General features: G+C 36.2%; 3 protein-coding genes across 3 annotated transcripts; 1 reads left to right on the top strand and 2 right to left on the bottom strand.

Moving 5' to 3' along the window:
- Positions 1-1,943, top strand: LOC112513528 (protein ULTRAPETALA 2-like). The gene is made up of 3 exons (XM_025119817.1): positions 1-211; positions 289-601; positions 1,828-1,943. The coding sequence occupies exons 1-3, from the start codon at positions 61-63 to the stop codon at positions 1,871-1,873; spliced, it is 510 nt and encodes a 169-aa protein (XP_024975585.1). The 5' UTR covers positions 1-60; the 3' UTR covers positions 1,874-1,943.
- A 764-nt stretch (positions 1,944-2,707) lies between these two features.
- Positions 2,708-5,747, bottom strand: LOC112513137 (proliferating cell nuclear antigen). The gene is made up of 4 exons (XM_025119296.1): positions 5,429-5,747; positions 4,064-4,216; positions 3,870-3,967; positions 2,708-3,203 (listed from the first exon to the last, which is right to left on the bottom strand). The coding sequence occupies exons 1-4, from the start codon at positions 5,745-5,747 to the stop codon at positions 2,979-2,981; spliced, it is 795 nt and encodes a 264-aa protein (XP_024975064.1). The 3' UTR covers positions 2,708-2,978.
- Positions 5,748-10,787: 5,040 nt separating this feature from the next.
- LOC112513451 (protein GRAVITROPIC IN THE LIGHT 1-like) lies at positions 10,788-12,685 on the bottom strand. Its single transcript, XM_025119726.1, has 2 exons — positions 11,841-12,685; positions 10,788-11,697 (listed from the first exon to the last, which is right to left on the bottom strand). Exons 1-2 carry the CDS (start codon positions 12,532-12,534, stop codon positions 10,916-10,918), a joined length of 1,476 nt encoding a protein of 491 aa, XP_024975494.1. The 5' UTR covers positions 12,535-12,685; the 3' UTR covers positions 10,788-10,915.
- Positions 12,686-15,235: the final 2,550 nt, after the last annotated feature.

Below are 15,235 nucleotides of genomic sequence, written 5' to 3'. Positions count from 1 at the left end.
GAATTGAGTTTGGTGATTGTTCCCCAAACAATTTTCTCCAATGACGAATTGGAGGAGTTTATGTCGCAAATCAGAGTCATGGCTCTCCACTACATCGAAATCATCTGCGGTTGCACAAGCACTCGCTTCGGAGACAAACTCGGGCTCCTCAGAATCGCCGACGATGGCTCCATCCTCGCTATCTGCAACTGTAACGAAAACTGCAATCAAGGTATCGATCCACATAACCGATTTTGCATTTTCTGTGTTAATCGAGCTTTAATTCCGCTATTTTCAATTGAAATCCAGTGTTCACTTCACCTGTTGAGTTCGCAAAGCATGGATCTAGGGCTTCCAGTGTGTCAAACTGGAGATCTAAAGTTTGGGTTCGGAATTGCAACGGCAAGAAGACAAAATTGTCGAAAACTTGTTTACTGAGATACTACAGAGGAGATGAATACCGAAGGCCGTACAATGAAGTCGGTCATCGTGACCAGTTCTTGAATTGCAGTGCCTGTAACAAGCTGCGACGGTTTGAACTTCGGACGAAGGAAGCATGTCGATTGTATCATGATGCTGTAGCTAGACCAAATCGTACTTGTTACGATATGATACCAGGCCGGTAAGTCGATCTACCTACCTACATAAACCGATTTCTCTACTGTTTGCTACTATTTTATTATATTTCATTGATTTTGTAACTATATAAAAATCCTTCCAAATCAACCAAAAAAAACTTTAAAAATCCTTTGAAACCTTGTAATTAGGTTAAAAACACATCAGACTTTGCGAGCCTTTCCTACCTTAAAGTTGATCCCACTGAACAAAAATCCTGGAACACCATATATATATATATATATATATATATATATATATATATATATATATATATATATATGTATATATGTGTGTTTTTCAAAGAGAACATCAGCATTTTATGAAAATGCAAGAAGTTTCTTATCATATTTGATATTCGACGTGTAGGAACCACCAGTGGTGTAATAGTGCGAGTGTAACTTGACCTCCCATGTCCTTCATCACGTTTACCACACGTGATGGTCGCCTGTTTCATGTGTTACCAAGTTCTCGTAGAATGGTATTTGAACCCTTCCATGTATATATGTAACAAACATCACCTTAGGGGTCGTTTTCTAAACGCTTATTTGGTAAGTCGTTATCGGATAAATTTTCTCATCGGATGAACATGACCAGGGCTAAAAATCTTATCGGGTAAGAACGATGAAAATGATGAAGAGTCTTAATAGGTAAATGAAGATGACGACTCTTACCCAGGTAAGTGCTTGCTAGGTAAATTGTTGCATTCGATACGTTTTGATGTATTAAAATCTTACGCATCAAAATAAATTATAGCGTTAACTCATATCAGTAAGCACTTACCGAGTAAGCACGTGTCAGAATCAATGATCACATGAGTTGAAGAATCAAACAAAGTATTTACATTGGTTGCATCTACATTTTGAGGCACGTGAAACCTATCCGGTTACAATCCAAAAAGCTTGTTATCCCAAGTTTGACGTGACATTAGACCAATTGAAACAAAACTCCATTTTTTTCCCCACAAAAAAGGTGGAAAAAATTGTGAAAGATGTGACTAGATTGGTAAATTACTAAACTGCTGATGTCAAATTAAAACGCTAAGATATTCCATTATTCTTTCACCGACCTAGTTCCCTCTCACTTGCCATGTTCAATCCAAGCTTAGTTGATGTAAGACTTTAACACACACGACTGGTTTTAGACTTGAATTAGGCTTTCATAATAAACAAAGCAAACAAAAAGGATGGAAATTGAAAACCATCAAATCATTTAATCCTGATTTTGTTCCAGTTCAGGTGGACATGTGACAATCTCGAAGAAAGGAAAAGCTCAATGACCCGAACCGGATGCCGAAAAGACCTTTGGTGCGAGGGTTGCGTCCATTGTGTGTGTTTTGGATGCAATATGTGTAGATTCGAGGATTGTGGCTGCCGTACCTGCGTTGATTTTTACGGAAATGCACCTAATTAGGCTTGCGATATTACTAGCCATGGGTTAGTGCTTTCTACATCTTCGAATTCAAATTTTGTGAGTTTTGTATCGCAACATCAATAATGGGATCTTATTCATGTTTCCTTTTTATGTTATGCAGTATCGCATAATCAAAACATTTCTCTTTTAAGTTACATGTGATCATTTTGTGTGTCAATATCACATGATCAAAACGAATTGTTTTTAAAGGCATTTGAAGAAGTCATTATATGGTATTAGAAAGACTTGCTTTACTTTAATACCTCAATTTCTCTACTTCATGTCTTTTTTTGGATGGTGATCTTTAAAAATTCATGAAATTGGCATGGTATCAGAGTTAAGATCTACCTTTAAAACACCTAAAGTGAGTTTCAAATACAAACCATGTCATTCATACAAACCGATCTCAACGTTATTAAACTCTAATCATAATTTGATAAAGTTCAACATATCTCACACAATGATTTCTACTAGGGGTGTACCCAAATCGGGTGATTTGGGACATAATCAACCTAACCCAACTACAACAGTTTGAGAAAATCCGAACCCAACCCTTGTGGGTTACAATTATTCTTAAAACAAGTATGCTTCTTCGATTTTGATGGGATAGGTTGGACAAATTGAACGAAGTTTTTTGAACAATTTTCGGTTTTTGTAGAAAAAGAAACCAAAATCATGTTTAAATGAGGCACAATCAATCTCAAATTCTTAATCATCGATAAACATGACTAAAAGGTAGAACTAATGAACAAGAACCAAAGAAAATACTACTCCAAGAAGGTTTACAAGAAAACAATAACACCCTACACCATTGTTTCACTATCCCAACCCTGGAAACATGAATACTAAACTTTTAAAAGATTGTTACATACTACAGCAAATTCCTATCTAAGTGTAACTTTAGCGCACAAGGGGATCACATTCATTTATCATAACATAGAGCGAATTCATAAAGCTGGAGTCTTACCGTATCAAGATTTGTTCTCTTCATCGTCTTCTTCTATCTTAGGAGCCAAATAGAACCTTATGTACCCCATCTCAGCTATCTTGTACTCAACCACCACAGGGAGCTCTGAAGATAAGCTGATTGTGACGGTATTCGACAATGGAGTAGCCTTGGTGAATGAATTCATATACCTCAATGCAAATGTTAAAGAAACCGGCTCATTCATCTCAATGATAGTCGCTTCTTCAGGCTGTATACAAAAAAGCATATACATTAAGACCAAAAGCATCAAAAGATTCATTCAGAGGAAATTATCCCTTCAATGAGAATGTAGTTGATACAAACAATAAGACAAGACATGACAAAACATTACAAAAACTTGTTCTCTTGGAGACCAGGACATGACAAACATGAGTGGAACAAAAAAGCATTTCTTACCACAAAAATCTGGGACATAGTACAAGATTGGTCAATTACTGAACAACTCATATCAGATTAAGACCCCAAAATGTTCCATAATTTTTCACCCGCCTACCTTAAGGGGCCGTTTTACCTAAATGCTTACCGGTAAGTGCTTAACGTTAGTAAGATTGTAGTACATCAAAACATATCATATACAACAATTTACCTGGTAAGCGTTTAACCAGGTAAGAGTCATCACCCTCACTTACCACATAAGACTTACCATCCTTATCATCGCTCTTACTGGATAAGATTCTTGGCCCCTTGCCATGTTCATCCGGTGAGGAAAATTACCGGGTAAATACTTACCAGGTAAGCGTTTAGTAAACGGTCCCTAAGTGTACCAAAGGAGACCCCTGCTCCATAGGTGCAAGGTAGCAATAGAAGCATGATTGACCCCCAAAGATGGAAAATCAGGCTAGTGGATCATAAAATAAGTCTACAGTATGTGTACCTTATCTACTGTCGTATTCTGTCTACAAACAACATTTGCAGTTCCAATATCACCTCTTGTTGAAAACTTCACACCTTCCTTGGTCACAGAAATTACAACTACAAGCAACATCAAACCAATAACATTCTCTCTTCATTTCTTGGACCAATAAATTTTTTTAATATATATATTAAGCAAAACAGGTAAGAAACTACCTGTGTCACCAATACTGCTGAGATCTTTACAAATTCTTGCAAACTCAGATGAAGGCATACGAACAATTGCATGGTACTCTGCTTCAGGAATGCCAAGATGCTCACTATCAATGTCCATCAGCTTCATCTCAAAATCAGCAATCTTATCTTGAGCTGTAATACATGAGGCAAAATATCAAAACACAATCTGGAGCCTTCAAATTACAGTGGTGACAATATCTGAGTTTAAAGATATCGGTAACCCCAAATAGTTAAATTGAGTTTCAAATAAACGTGGGAGGTTATATAGCAAGTTTAGGAAGGAATGTCAGTTTTCAAAGATGCAGCCAACAACAAAATAACTGCTATCAGATAGAGATGGTGCTCAAGCTTAAAAACAGCAATCACCAAATGGCTTAACTGATGAACACCTATAAAAATTTAAGATCATGGACACAAATTGAGTCAACAACCCGAAGTCCAGATGGGATTTACTGTGCTCGTTTGGTTTCATTTAGACACAAACTGAGTCACAATTGGCAGTAACAGTCAGATGTTTCCTAGGCTCCCATCAAAGACTAGGCTCTGTATTGACAGCAACAACATACAACTCATTCAAGTGACTGGTCTCTCCCTCCACCACCTCCCAAATGTGTTTAAGCAAACAATTATCAGATGCCTCTGACTGTTTCCCCTAACAAGTACATACACTCTTGCAACCAACTTGTTTCACCTACAAAACTACCATAGCTGAATCACCAACTTAATAGGAGAACTAAAAAACATCCTTAAACCAGTTGACTTCTACTCCAGATTCCTGTGCTTCATTTTAAGTCTTCAATACAGCTGAAAGCTTCTAGACTCGTTGTTGACTCGAAGCATTAGATTAGTACCTAGTCAACCAAGAAAACCAAAATCCACTCTGGAAAGGAAGATCGATTCAGACGACAATTGTTTTAAAACAAACTGCATAAGTTGTCACATTTTAATAAATTGTTCTAGTGTGGTCAACATCATAAAATTTATAGCCCCAGAGCTTCCTACATCTTCATCTAGAAAAACACATTAGCATGCTTAGTTCTATACTCGCAACAATTATTTTTGGTAAAACAAATATGAAAACATTAACCCATCAACTACGAATTCAAGGTCAGCTAACGCTGGTTGTAGGTATAGTAATCAACACATCCACATATTGCTAACTTATAGAAGTCAATTTACAAAACCAACAGTGAAATTCAAACAGATGAGATGGTACATGTTGTGAGTAAAATTTATGAGTCCGGAATAAGATCTATGCACTGTCAAGATCTAAAACCCTCAAAACAAAATAACAGAGCACAATTCACCCTTTACTGTTTACGAAGAAGGTAAGTGTATACTTACTGGGGCTTTCGAACATGAAAGTAACAGTATCACTGCCATCATCAGCCTTGAGAGTGATGATATCGTCATTTCCAGCGCACTTCAGCATCTTGGACATGTTATTGAGATTCATACCCATAGAAATGTTGCGGTCACAACGGTAATGTTCAAAGCCTTCCGATCTAAGAAGAAGAGACACCAAGGCCACATGGCTCGAGTCCATGGCCTGAAGCGAAAACCCGGTGGCCGAGCAATCGAAATTGGCGTCATTTACCAGATCCTTGATCGATTCCATCACCTTCTTGAGGAGACTCCCCTGAACTAACCTTAGTTCCAACATTTTTAAACCCGGAAGGAACAAAAACTCTGGATTCAGATGAGAAAATTAGGGTTGGGATTCGAAAAACACAGAAAAAGGGGGGGAATTGGAACAATTGGAATAAATGAGAGTTTAGGGTTTATATATAGGGGGAGAAAGGAGCTTACGAGGGAAGCCAAACGCTTATTGGCGGGATGATTGAAAAACCTAAAAGTCCTCTATTCCCGCCATATTTTAGTGGGCTTTTGGGCCTTGGCCCATTATTTTGAGAGAAAAACCCCATCTTTTAAAATTTAAATTAAAATAGAAAAATAATCGCGGAACGCAACGAGACACTTGATTTTAATGTTTTATTTTATTATTTATCTATGTCGATGTTATAATATGATTTTATGTGTTTTAAGAAAGCAATAATGATTTTATTTTTGAACAAAATATAAATTTGAAAATATCATAAAATTTGGAAAAAAAATATATCAATATTAATATTAAATCAACTATTTAAAAGTTCTAATTTTTTATGTAATTTTTTAATTTATTTTTTTATTATAATTTAATTTAAGTTTAATAACGAAATTATTATTTTTGGTTTAATAATATAACATTTTATAATAATAATAATTAAATATCCTGTTAGAAATCAATGTTATCCTAATTATATTTAGATTTTTTATATTTAAAATGAGATGTTTATCTTGTATTTGATTATATTTATCTGTAATTAGTTACATGAATTCAGATATGGAGCTTTAATAAGTTGTATTTACGCACAATCTACTTGCAATCTTGAGTTTAAGTAATATGCATTAATAAACAATATTTTACGCATAAAAAGTGGTTTTTTAGAGTTTTGTTAAATGTTTTATAATATAGTATAGATTATTATTGAGTGAATTATATTCTTGGTCCTCGTGGTTTATGCGTTTTAACACTATGGATCCCTAATTTAAAATATCTACGCATTATTTTTTTGTGGTTTGTATTTTATAACGCATTGGGTCCCTGTCACTAACTACATCCAAACTCTTTTGTTAACTCAGTTAGTTTACGTATTTTAGTCATTCAATTTATATGTTATTTTCTATTAAAACCACAAGAATGTAATCCATTATTATAACTATTATTATTGTACAATTATACATCACATCTACCCATAAACCTCCTACCTTATTTTTGCCTGAACAGAGTCGTCACCTTACAACCTTTTCCTATCGGCCTCCATCTTCACGTTAGCCACCATTGTGCATTCTTCTTCCTGATGAAACCTTTTGTCCACCATCGCCATCCACCTATTTGGTCATGCGTCCCCTTACTTCGGCATCCATCCCCGACGACCTCCTCCAATTCCTTCCCTCTTCAACTCCATCAGCATCCCGACTTGGTGGCTACAACTAAACCGGAAGCAATCAAGAACCACCGATGATCTATTACACCGGTTCAAGACCAGGTTTGAGCAAGTCTGCTTCATCGAGACCAAATTTGACCGAGGGTGCTTCACGAAGACCAGACGAGATCTACTACCCATATTTCCTCTCAATCCATCTCCACTTTGATGGGGTTTGTTGGAGTAGTTTTTAAGTTTTGTTACATGTTTAGAGAGGGGGAAGGTGACGGGTGTGGAAGGGGACCGCTCATCTCTCTAGCCCATATCTAGCGAGCCACGAAAACAAAGACGAAGATGGTCCCTAATCTAATGAGCATTATAAGACAAATACAAAGACGGTCCTTTGGAGTTCGCCACAACTTAATAAAGCAGATTTGAACTTTGATTTCTTATTTTAGAAATATGATATTTGGGATGAGTTTGTCGTTTTATTAAAGTATTTAATTTAGGTGTTCTTCCACTATCAAACAACGTCTTGATTCAAGGTTTGTAATTAGGATATTTATTTTAAGGTTTGTATTACAAATCCTTTTTATGAATTTATACAAATTCAGTTGATTATGAATTTCTACAAATTTTCTCTATGGGTTCATGAATTTGATCTGATTTTGGATATCATTTGAGTTTGAATTTAATTTCGACTTTCATCTGTGGGTGTTTTATTTTATTTTTTAGTTTTAGTTATTAGGGTTTGGATTTGGGTTGATTTGTTGTGTTCGGTTATTTTTCGGTGTGTGGTATAGTGTATGGTGGACGAAGATCTCGTTGTGGCCGGAGAAGACGAGCGGATAAAGAAAAGGAATGGAGTGTCTTGTAGGAGAAGACAAAGAAGATGGAGTAAATTACATTCTTGGTTCCTACGGTTTAATAAATAAATAGAGTAAATTAGTTAGAAAAAAAAAATTAAATGACTAAAATACCTCTTTGATTTAACTCATCTAACAACATTTTTTGGATAGAATTAGATATAGGGACCCGAAACGTTATAAAGTGCAAACCACAGGGATGTCATACGTAGATATTCCAAAACAAGGATCCAGAGTATTAAAGCTCATAAACAACAGGGACCAAGAATGTAATTTACTCCTTTTTTCCATTGGGAAAAAATAAAATAAAATTTAGAAAAGGAGAAAAAGTTATATTGAATTTGTGATTCGATGACTTGGGATAATATGAGACAAGGGTTTTTCGTGAGACTTTTAAGATAAATTCTTAACTCTTGGATTAGATCTACAACCTGACAATCTGAACATTCATAAAGGCCACGAGACTTTTCAATAATCAGAAAATTGTCACCGTGCAACTTTAAACTATTAAATCATTAGCTTATAAAGTTGATAAATGAATATAAATTGGTCTTATGGGTCTTATGAAAAATATTTGGTCTTACGTGAACTCAACCCTCGATCTAGAATAGATACTAATTTTCTCCTTGAACGTATCAATATTAAGACTTGTTTTTTACCTGGCTTTTGCATATAACGGGTTGCATTGTTGGTTATTGATTAAACCAACCCCCAAAAAAATCAAATTATAAAAATAACCTATAAAAAATATTTTTCAAAGAATGGCTTCCCATTTAACACTACACACTAAAGATGACCAAATGAGCCCGACCTGACCCAGGACCAACGGATGATCGAGATCAGGACCGACTTGGGACTGATCGGGACCGGTTTTGGACCGCCGGTTAAAAACCGGTCATGGTTTTCGTCAAAAAACAAAGCCGGCCAGAGACCGGTTATGGGTCCGGTCCTGTTTTTCCAAAAAAATTGTATTTTCAAATTCATTTTTAATGTATTTACAACTTTATAAGTGTATTTTATTGAAAATCAATTACAAGATTATAATAAAACGTATTTGTTAAGTGTATTTAATTGTCTTATTTACCCTCTATTCACTATATAACTCATATAGTGTATGGGAGAAGATACCAACTCACACACGTTCACAATTCTCACAAAAAAAAAACATATTTTCGAGTATATTTAATTAATTCAATTATATATTTTCAAGTGTATGAGATAACACTTTTTAAAAATTATGTAAAAAATCGAATTTTTTTATAAATAGGACCGGTTTGGCCCACCCCGAGACCTTGACTGGGACCAGTTCTCATAATCGGGCCGTCGTATTTGGATTAGGACCGGGACCAGTTACGGGATCACTATTTGGAACCGGGATCAATTTGGGCCTTGGCCCGGCCCGTGACCATTTTTGGCACCACTACTACACGTTGCATGGTATGTATGGGAGTTTTTTTTTTTGCAAAAAAAATAACTTTTTCTGATGATGTAACCGCTTAGCCGGATTCTCAGCGGCGACGGCTAACAGTTAAGCACCAGTGGGCAGTGGGTGCACGGTGCTTATGGGGCCCACCCGGCATCCCACCCCTATTTTGACTCCAATTTTGCCTTTTTCATTATACCCCCTGTATATGTATGATTTTACGTTCTAATCCAATTTTTCATTTAAAAATATTATCTTTTCCGAACTTTCTTGTGGAGTTTAAAAAACGGGTGATACTGAGATTGATGGAAGAAGATAATTTTTTAATTATCTTCTCCAAAATTATAACTTGTTTCAAACTCCACACTATCACCCTTTTCAAACTCCACATGAGAGTTTAGGGAAAGATAATTTTTTTTATGTAAAAATTGGATTAAAACATATTGGTGATGTTTAGTAAAAATCACACACATACGTGCATGCACACACACATATATATAATTAGGATCACGCGAGACCTATCTGTTTTTGTGAGACCCATGAGACCATCTTTTTACACTTGAAACTTCACAACCGCCGGTGCTTAACCGTCAGCCTCCGCCAGCAAGAATCCTACAAAGCAGTCACATTATCAGAAAAAGTTAAATTTTTTTAGCAAAAAACTCTTACACACCATGTAGTGTGGAGTGCTAAATGAGTGACTTTTTAAAAAAATAATTTTTTATAGGTTATTTTTATATTTTAGCTTTTTTGAAGGTTAGTTTACCCAAAAACCCGATGCACTGTATAGCATTACCCAGAAAGAATCAATCCGATCAATAGCATTACTTAGTTTTGGTCTCATGAGATGATACAAATAATATGATTATAGACATATAAGTATGCTTATTATACATATTTGTTGCATGTGTCTTTTTTAAAATTCATGAGAGATAGTATTCGGTAGTATTTCTCATGTCTGTTTTGGTCACACATTCTCATACGGTACGTGCTTGGTTTAGTTCAGTTGGTATTAACATACAAACTATAATTAGATATAGTAGCTATAACGTTTGAGTTTTCTCCAATCTAATTCTTATTCGACTAAGGGACCGTTTATTAAACGCTTACCCGGACAAGCGCTTACCAAGTCATATTACCTCAACGGATGAATATGACAAAGACCAAGAATCTTACCCGATAAAAGCAAGACAAGAAACAAGAGTCTAACCCGGTAAATGAAGACAACGACTCTTACTACAGTAAGAGCTTATAATGTAAATTAGTACCAATTAAACCGATACCACATAAAAGTGGTTGTTACACGATATAAGATTTTTTGTACGGTAAATATGACAAAAAAGCCAAACAGCTTCACCTAATTTTAGCTCTGTAGTACAAACTACAAACCAAAGAGTCATGACTGAATATTTCAGATATCAGGGTTACTAAAAGAACCAAATAAAGAATTGTCTGAATGCAATAAGTCATAGATGGGTCTAGTTGCTTTCCATTTCCATTTCTAGATTAAAATACACAACAAACACAGACCCTGCAATCAATTTCCCTCAGTTATACAATATTACACTTTCTACCCCTATAATTCACTCTTAGGGACAACATACACCCTCGCTTTTACAACTGATCCATTCCCCAGCTTAAACCCCGGACTCACCGGAAACCCGACCACATGGCCGGCGGCCACCCTCCCACCGGGAAACCTCACCACACTCTCCATATATTGCGGATGGAATTCCGCCCCTCTACTTCCTTCGAAATGAGTTGGGGGTGGATCCAATGAGAATGCAAGCAAATGAAGAAGCCAAACCGCCTTCGCCAGCACCAGAAACTCGCCGTAAAACCCGGTCCTTGGGTGGTTTCCGGCCAAAACCTGACGCCGTTGTTCTAAATCTCCGAACAATGATTCCTCCATTTTTGGGTGGACGATGGAGAGGTATTTTTTCGAGCAGAAGTTACCGAACTGGCAGGTTGGGAGGATTCCGAGAAGCTCAATCGGATCCATGGCTTTCATGTCGCGATATTGCGTGAAGCATTCGGTTCGGAATTGGTTAGGGTTTAGCAGAGATGATAAGCTCCCGTCCATGTAAAATGTCTCGTGGTCAAATCCTTGGAAGATCTTTCGGTTCACGTATGATTCGAGAGCGTATTTTGCGTGATTCGGTCCAACAATTGAATCTCTTACGGCGGCCGGCGCACCAGCGGTGGTGGTAGTGGAGGCTTCGATGGATCTAACGGTGGCTGCGATGTCCCAATGTGCTGATTTCATGAGTGAGAGGAGGAGTGATGTGAATGATTTCGATCCTTCTTTCACGGAGCTTATGCATGATTCAAAAACCTCCGGCATCGGTGACGGCGAAACTGCAGTAACAAACGGTGGCAAGAGGTTAACGCCGAGAACATTCTAGAATATACAACTAACAATGCATAGAGGTGAGATTTTTATGGCAGTAAAGGGTTGTACGGTACAAGTAATGATACATAGGAAGCATAATTTACTGTACCTTGAAGTTGACTACTGTAGTTGACTTTTTTCTTTGACTGATGATGAGGGTGAGACCTACTTTTCCGGCCACTGCTCCCACCGCCGTTGAGCACGGTGGCCGTTTTTAATTTCTCTCTCAAGTTTTCGATCTCCGCCTCCTTGCTCTTCACCTCCGTCTTCAATTTCTCCATCGCCGCCTCATACGGCGCCACCACCTCCCTCAGTGTAAGTCCGGCAACCGTTCTCTTGGTCGCTTCCGTCGCACCGCCGCCACCGACTTTCCCGACACTCCTCCGAAATCGCTCTCTCAAAACTCCTAGCTTCCTCATCTCCGCTAAAACCGCCATGTCAGACAGCCGCATTTTATCTGGATCCCACGGACAGTGCGCCTCCTGTAGACTAACATACGCCTTCTTCATAGACGACACCGTTTCAAACACTTCACTCATCAACATCACCATTTCCATCTGCCTCTCTGTTTTATAGGCATCTCCTTTTGCTTGCTCAATCACCGCGGGAGACACTTCATCCTCTTCATCGTCGTCGTAGTATTTTTCCGACTTGTTATGTTCTTCATAATCAGAATCGTCTTCTCCTGAGTGTGTATCCGTGACGTCGTCGGCAAAGCGTCGGCCGGAACCAAGTGGATGAAGCAAGCAGGAAGCTGTAACTCGTTGGATCAGATCTGAAAAATTGGAGACCTTGTTAGCCATCTTCCTGAATCTGGTACGGGATTTCAGACATGAAACTCCATTTCTGGATCTTTGTTAGCAAATGGGTGTTGGGATTCAAAGAGGATGGGGATTCATGAATTAATTGATTTGGTGGTATTTTGTGGAATTGAATCAACAGTTGTGCTTTCACATGCCCCACCCTTTTTATGAGGGACTGATTGCAGCTTTTTACCTTTCCAAAATCATTCTTCAAAATTTGTTGAATTTGGTCTTATTTTGGGGAATCCTAACAAACATGTAAAATTATATTAATAAATACAAATTTATTTAACATAGTATTAATTAAAGGGAAAAGTAAAAAAAACTCAATGGATTTTACTATTTAAAATGATTAAGTTTTTGGACAATTTTTTGAAACAAATAAACCATTGGACATTCTAAAACTTGTTAAATAAGTCATTGGACATTATATAACCTGTTAAATAACTCACTGGACTTTCTAAAATATGTTAAATACATTCTGTTAGTGGAAAAAGTCCGAAAAAAATCAATGGATTCTCATATTTTGAACGATCAAGTCCTTAAACATTTTTTGAACGAAAAAAGTACTTACATTTATAAAAAAAAAAAAACAAATATACCATTCTCATTACTCTTCACAAAACATATAAAAGTTGTATACAAAGCATAATAATCTGCATACAAAATTTGGGCATAATTTTACCAAAAGTTAAACCAAAATATATACAAAAAGTGGAACCAAAATATGTAACAAAAGTTGCGCCAAAAATACTAACAATTGTGTTAAATATACCAAAAGTTGTGCCAAAAAATACCAACAGTTATGCCAAAATATACTAAAAGTTGGGCTAAAATATACTAAAGTAATGCCAAATCTATGTTAAGGTCATGGTATGAACTAATCTTCATTTGCATCATTAATTTCTAGTGGAGAAATAACCATTTGACTTTCTTGCAACCCTTCGTGATGTCTAACAACATCATCACTTTCATAATGTTCTTCATCACCAATTGTTGTATCACCTTCATTACGGTCTTCATCATTAACAACAGTCTCTCTTGAAATTGAATATGGTATCGACTAGCATACCTCCCCTGAGTTCTTAATCTATCCCTTTCTTCTTGGCAACTGTTCAGTTCATCACTGTTGAGTAAAAAAATGGAGAAAGGAAAGTAGGTCATTAGCAGCAGTAAGCATTGTTAGGCATTCTCTGTCTACAAATTAGACAGTGAGCAAAAAACTATTGAAAACATAACAAATTTGGGGTCAAAAGAAGCTCTAACATCCCCAATCTCTACAGAGACATCCCGAAACCACCTGCTAGTTGCACTCTTTCAACCCACAAGTCTGATAAGTCCCCTTTGTATTATGGGTGTTCCCATGCCTAAATGTCTGATGCTCTATTTATAGTTTAAATAACTTTTAACATCATTCACCGAGATGCATAAATATAATACACAAGCTCTTTAAAATGCAGCCAGTGCTCTCATTCAATAAACAGCCTCTAGTTAAACAAGCAAATGTTGAAAGATAAAAGACATCTACAATATGGGATGCATATGTAACATCCACCTAAAAACTACATAGTGAACTTAGAAAACAAATTGGAAGTGATACACTCCAAGTAAGAAAGTCCAAACCTCTGACCTGATACTTGCATCAACTTCCTACAGTTCAATTAGTGGGAGAATGGAGAAATAAATTATTCAAACCCTGTAAACTTTAAAACAAGTAAAATTATCAGATCACGTGAAACTGGGAACACACCCCACTACGAAAATGATGTTACAAATTCACAAATGAAAAGAAAATATAAAACACTTAGGGGGCATTTATTAAAACACTTATCCTAAGGAACCATGGAATCCATATTACACAAATGAATTATGGTAAGTGTCTTTTACCCGGTAAGCACTTACGCTTAAAGTGTTTTTTCACGGTGGGGGCAATAAACGACAAAGAGAGTTTATAAAAGCATGTAGACATGAATGGGCAAACTTATGCAAATGTGGGGGATGGAGTTGACATGAGAAACGGATGCGCTTAAGGAAAGATTAGGATCGTGAAAAGACTCTACATTGGAACCAATCATATATTTCCATCATGTTACACTTGTAACATCTAAAAGGCAAAGGTAGTGTTAAATTGTAGATATGAACAACTACTATATTAAATGGTACATATGGCATTTCCCTCAACTAGTTTCATGCCAATTGTAACCCCCAAAACATAAAAACCATTTATTTGATATAAACATCAACTAGTGTTTGACACCATGCGTTGCATGGTGACAATAATATTTTTTAAAATTACTGAAGTTAGCTAAATGAATCGATGATTATATTTATATATCAAATTAATAAGAATCAATATTACCTTTGATATATGCATGAATCCACCTTATCATTATTGGTTGTTCTTTTAATATATATATATATATATATATAGAAAGAAGCGATCAAATGAAAACCACTCCAATTTGTAAAAACCGTAAAAACTACTCTCATTCATCGATTTTATTGTTTAATCTTATGAAATGTTTTCATGAAATTGTTTCATATAATACTTTTTTTTATGAAGTTGTTTCATATATGGTTATGAAATTGTTTTATATATTACTTAATGAAATTTTAATGAAACTGTTTCATGTATTTCTCTAAAATTAAAATAATGAAGATGATAATATCCATGATTAACAACCTCCACAATAAAAATGAT

Source organism: Cynara cardunculus, assembly GCF_001531365.2.
Source record: "Cynara cardunculus var. scolymus isolate 2C chromosome LG 5, CcrdV1, whole genome shotgun sequence".
Classification (NCBI taxonomy): domain Eukaryota; kingdom Viridiplantae; phylum Streptophyta; class Magnoliopsida; order Asterales; family Asteraceae; genus Cynara; species Cynara cardunculus.
Note: the sequence above shows the minus strand (reverse complement) of the source record. Positions and strands in the feature narration are given on the sequence as shown.

Bases quoted from the DNA above. Each gene is read 5' to 3' on its own strand.
- LOC112513528 (XM_025119817.1), top strand. From the start codon at position 61: ATGTCGCAAATCAGAGTCATGGCTCTCCACTACATCGAAATCATCTGC. The intron at 212-288 runs GTATCGATCCAC...ATTGAAATCCAG, and splicing joins TAACGAAAACTGCAATCAAG to TGTTCACTTCACCTGTTGAG. The intron at 602-1,827 runs GTAAGTCGATCT...ATTTTGTTCCAG, and splicing joins TACGATATGATACCAGGCCG to TTCAGGTGGACATGTGACAA.
- LOC112513137 (XM_025119296.1), bottom strand. From the start codon at position 5,747: ATGTTGGAACTAAGGTTAGTTCAGGGGAGTCTCCTCAAGAAGGTGATG. The intron at 3,968-4,063 runs GTAGTTTCTTAC...TGTTGCTTGTAG, and splicing joins CAGCAGTATTGGTGACACAG to TTGTAATTTCTGTGACCAAG. The intron at 3,204-3,869 runs GTACACATACTG...TTTTGTATACAG, and splicing joins AGAATACGACAGTAGATAAG to CCTGAAGAAGCGACTATCAT.
- LOC112513451 (XM_025119726.1), bottom strand. From the start codon at position 12,534: ATGGCTAACAAGGTCTCCAATTTTTCAGATCTGATCCAACGAGTTACA. The intron at 11,698-11,840 runs GTACAGTAAATT...TTGTTACTGCAG, and splicing joins CTACAGTAGTCAACTTCAAG to TTTCGCCGTCACCGATGCCG.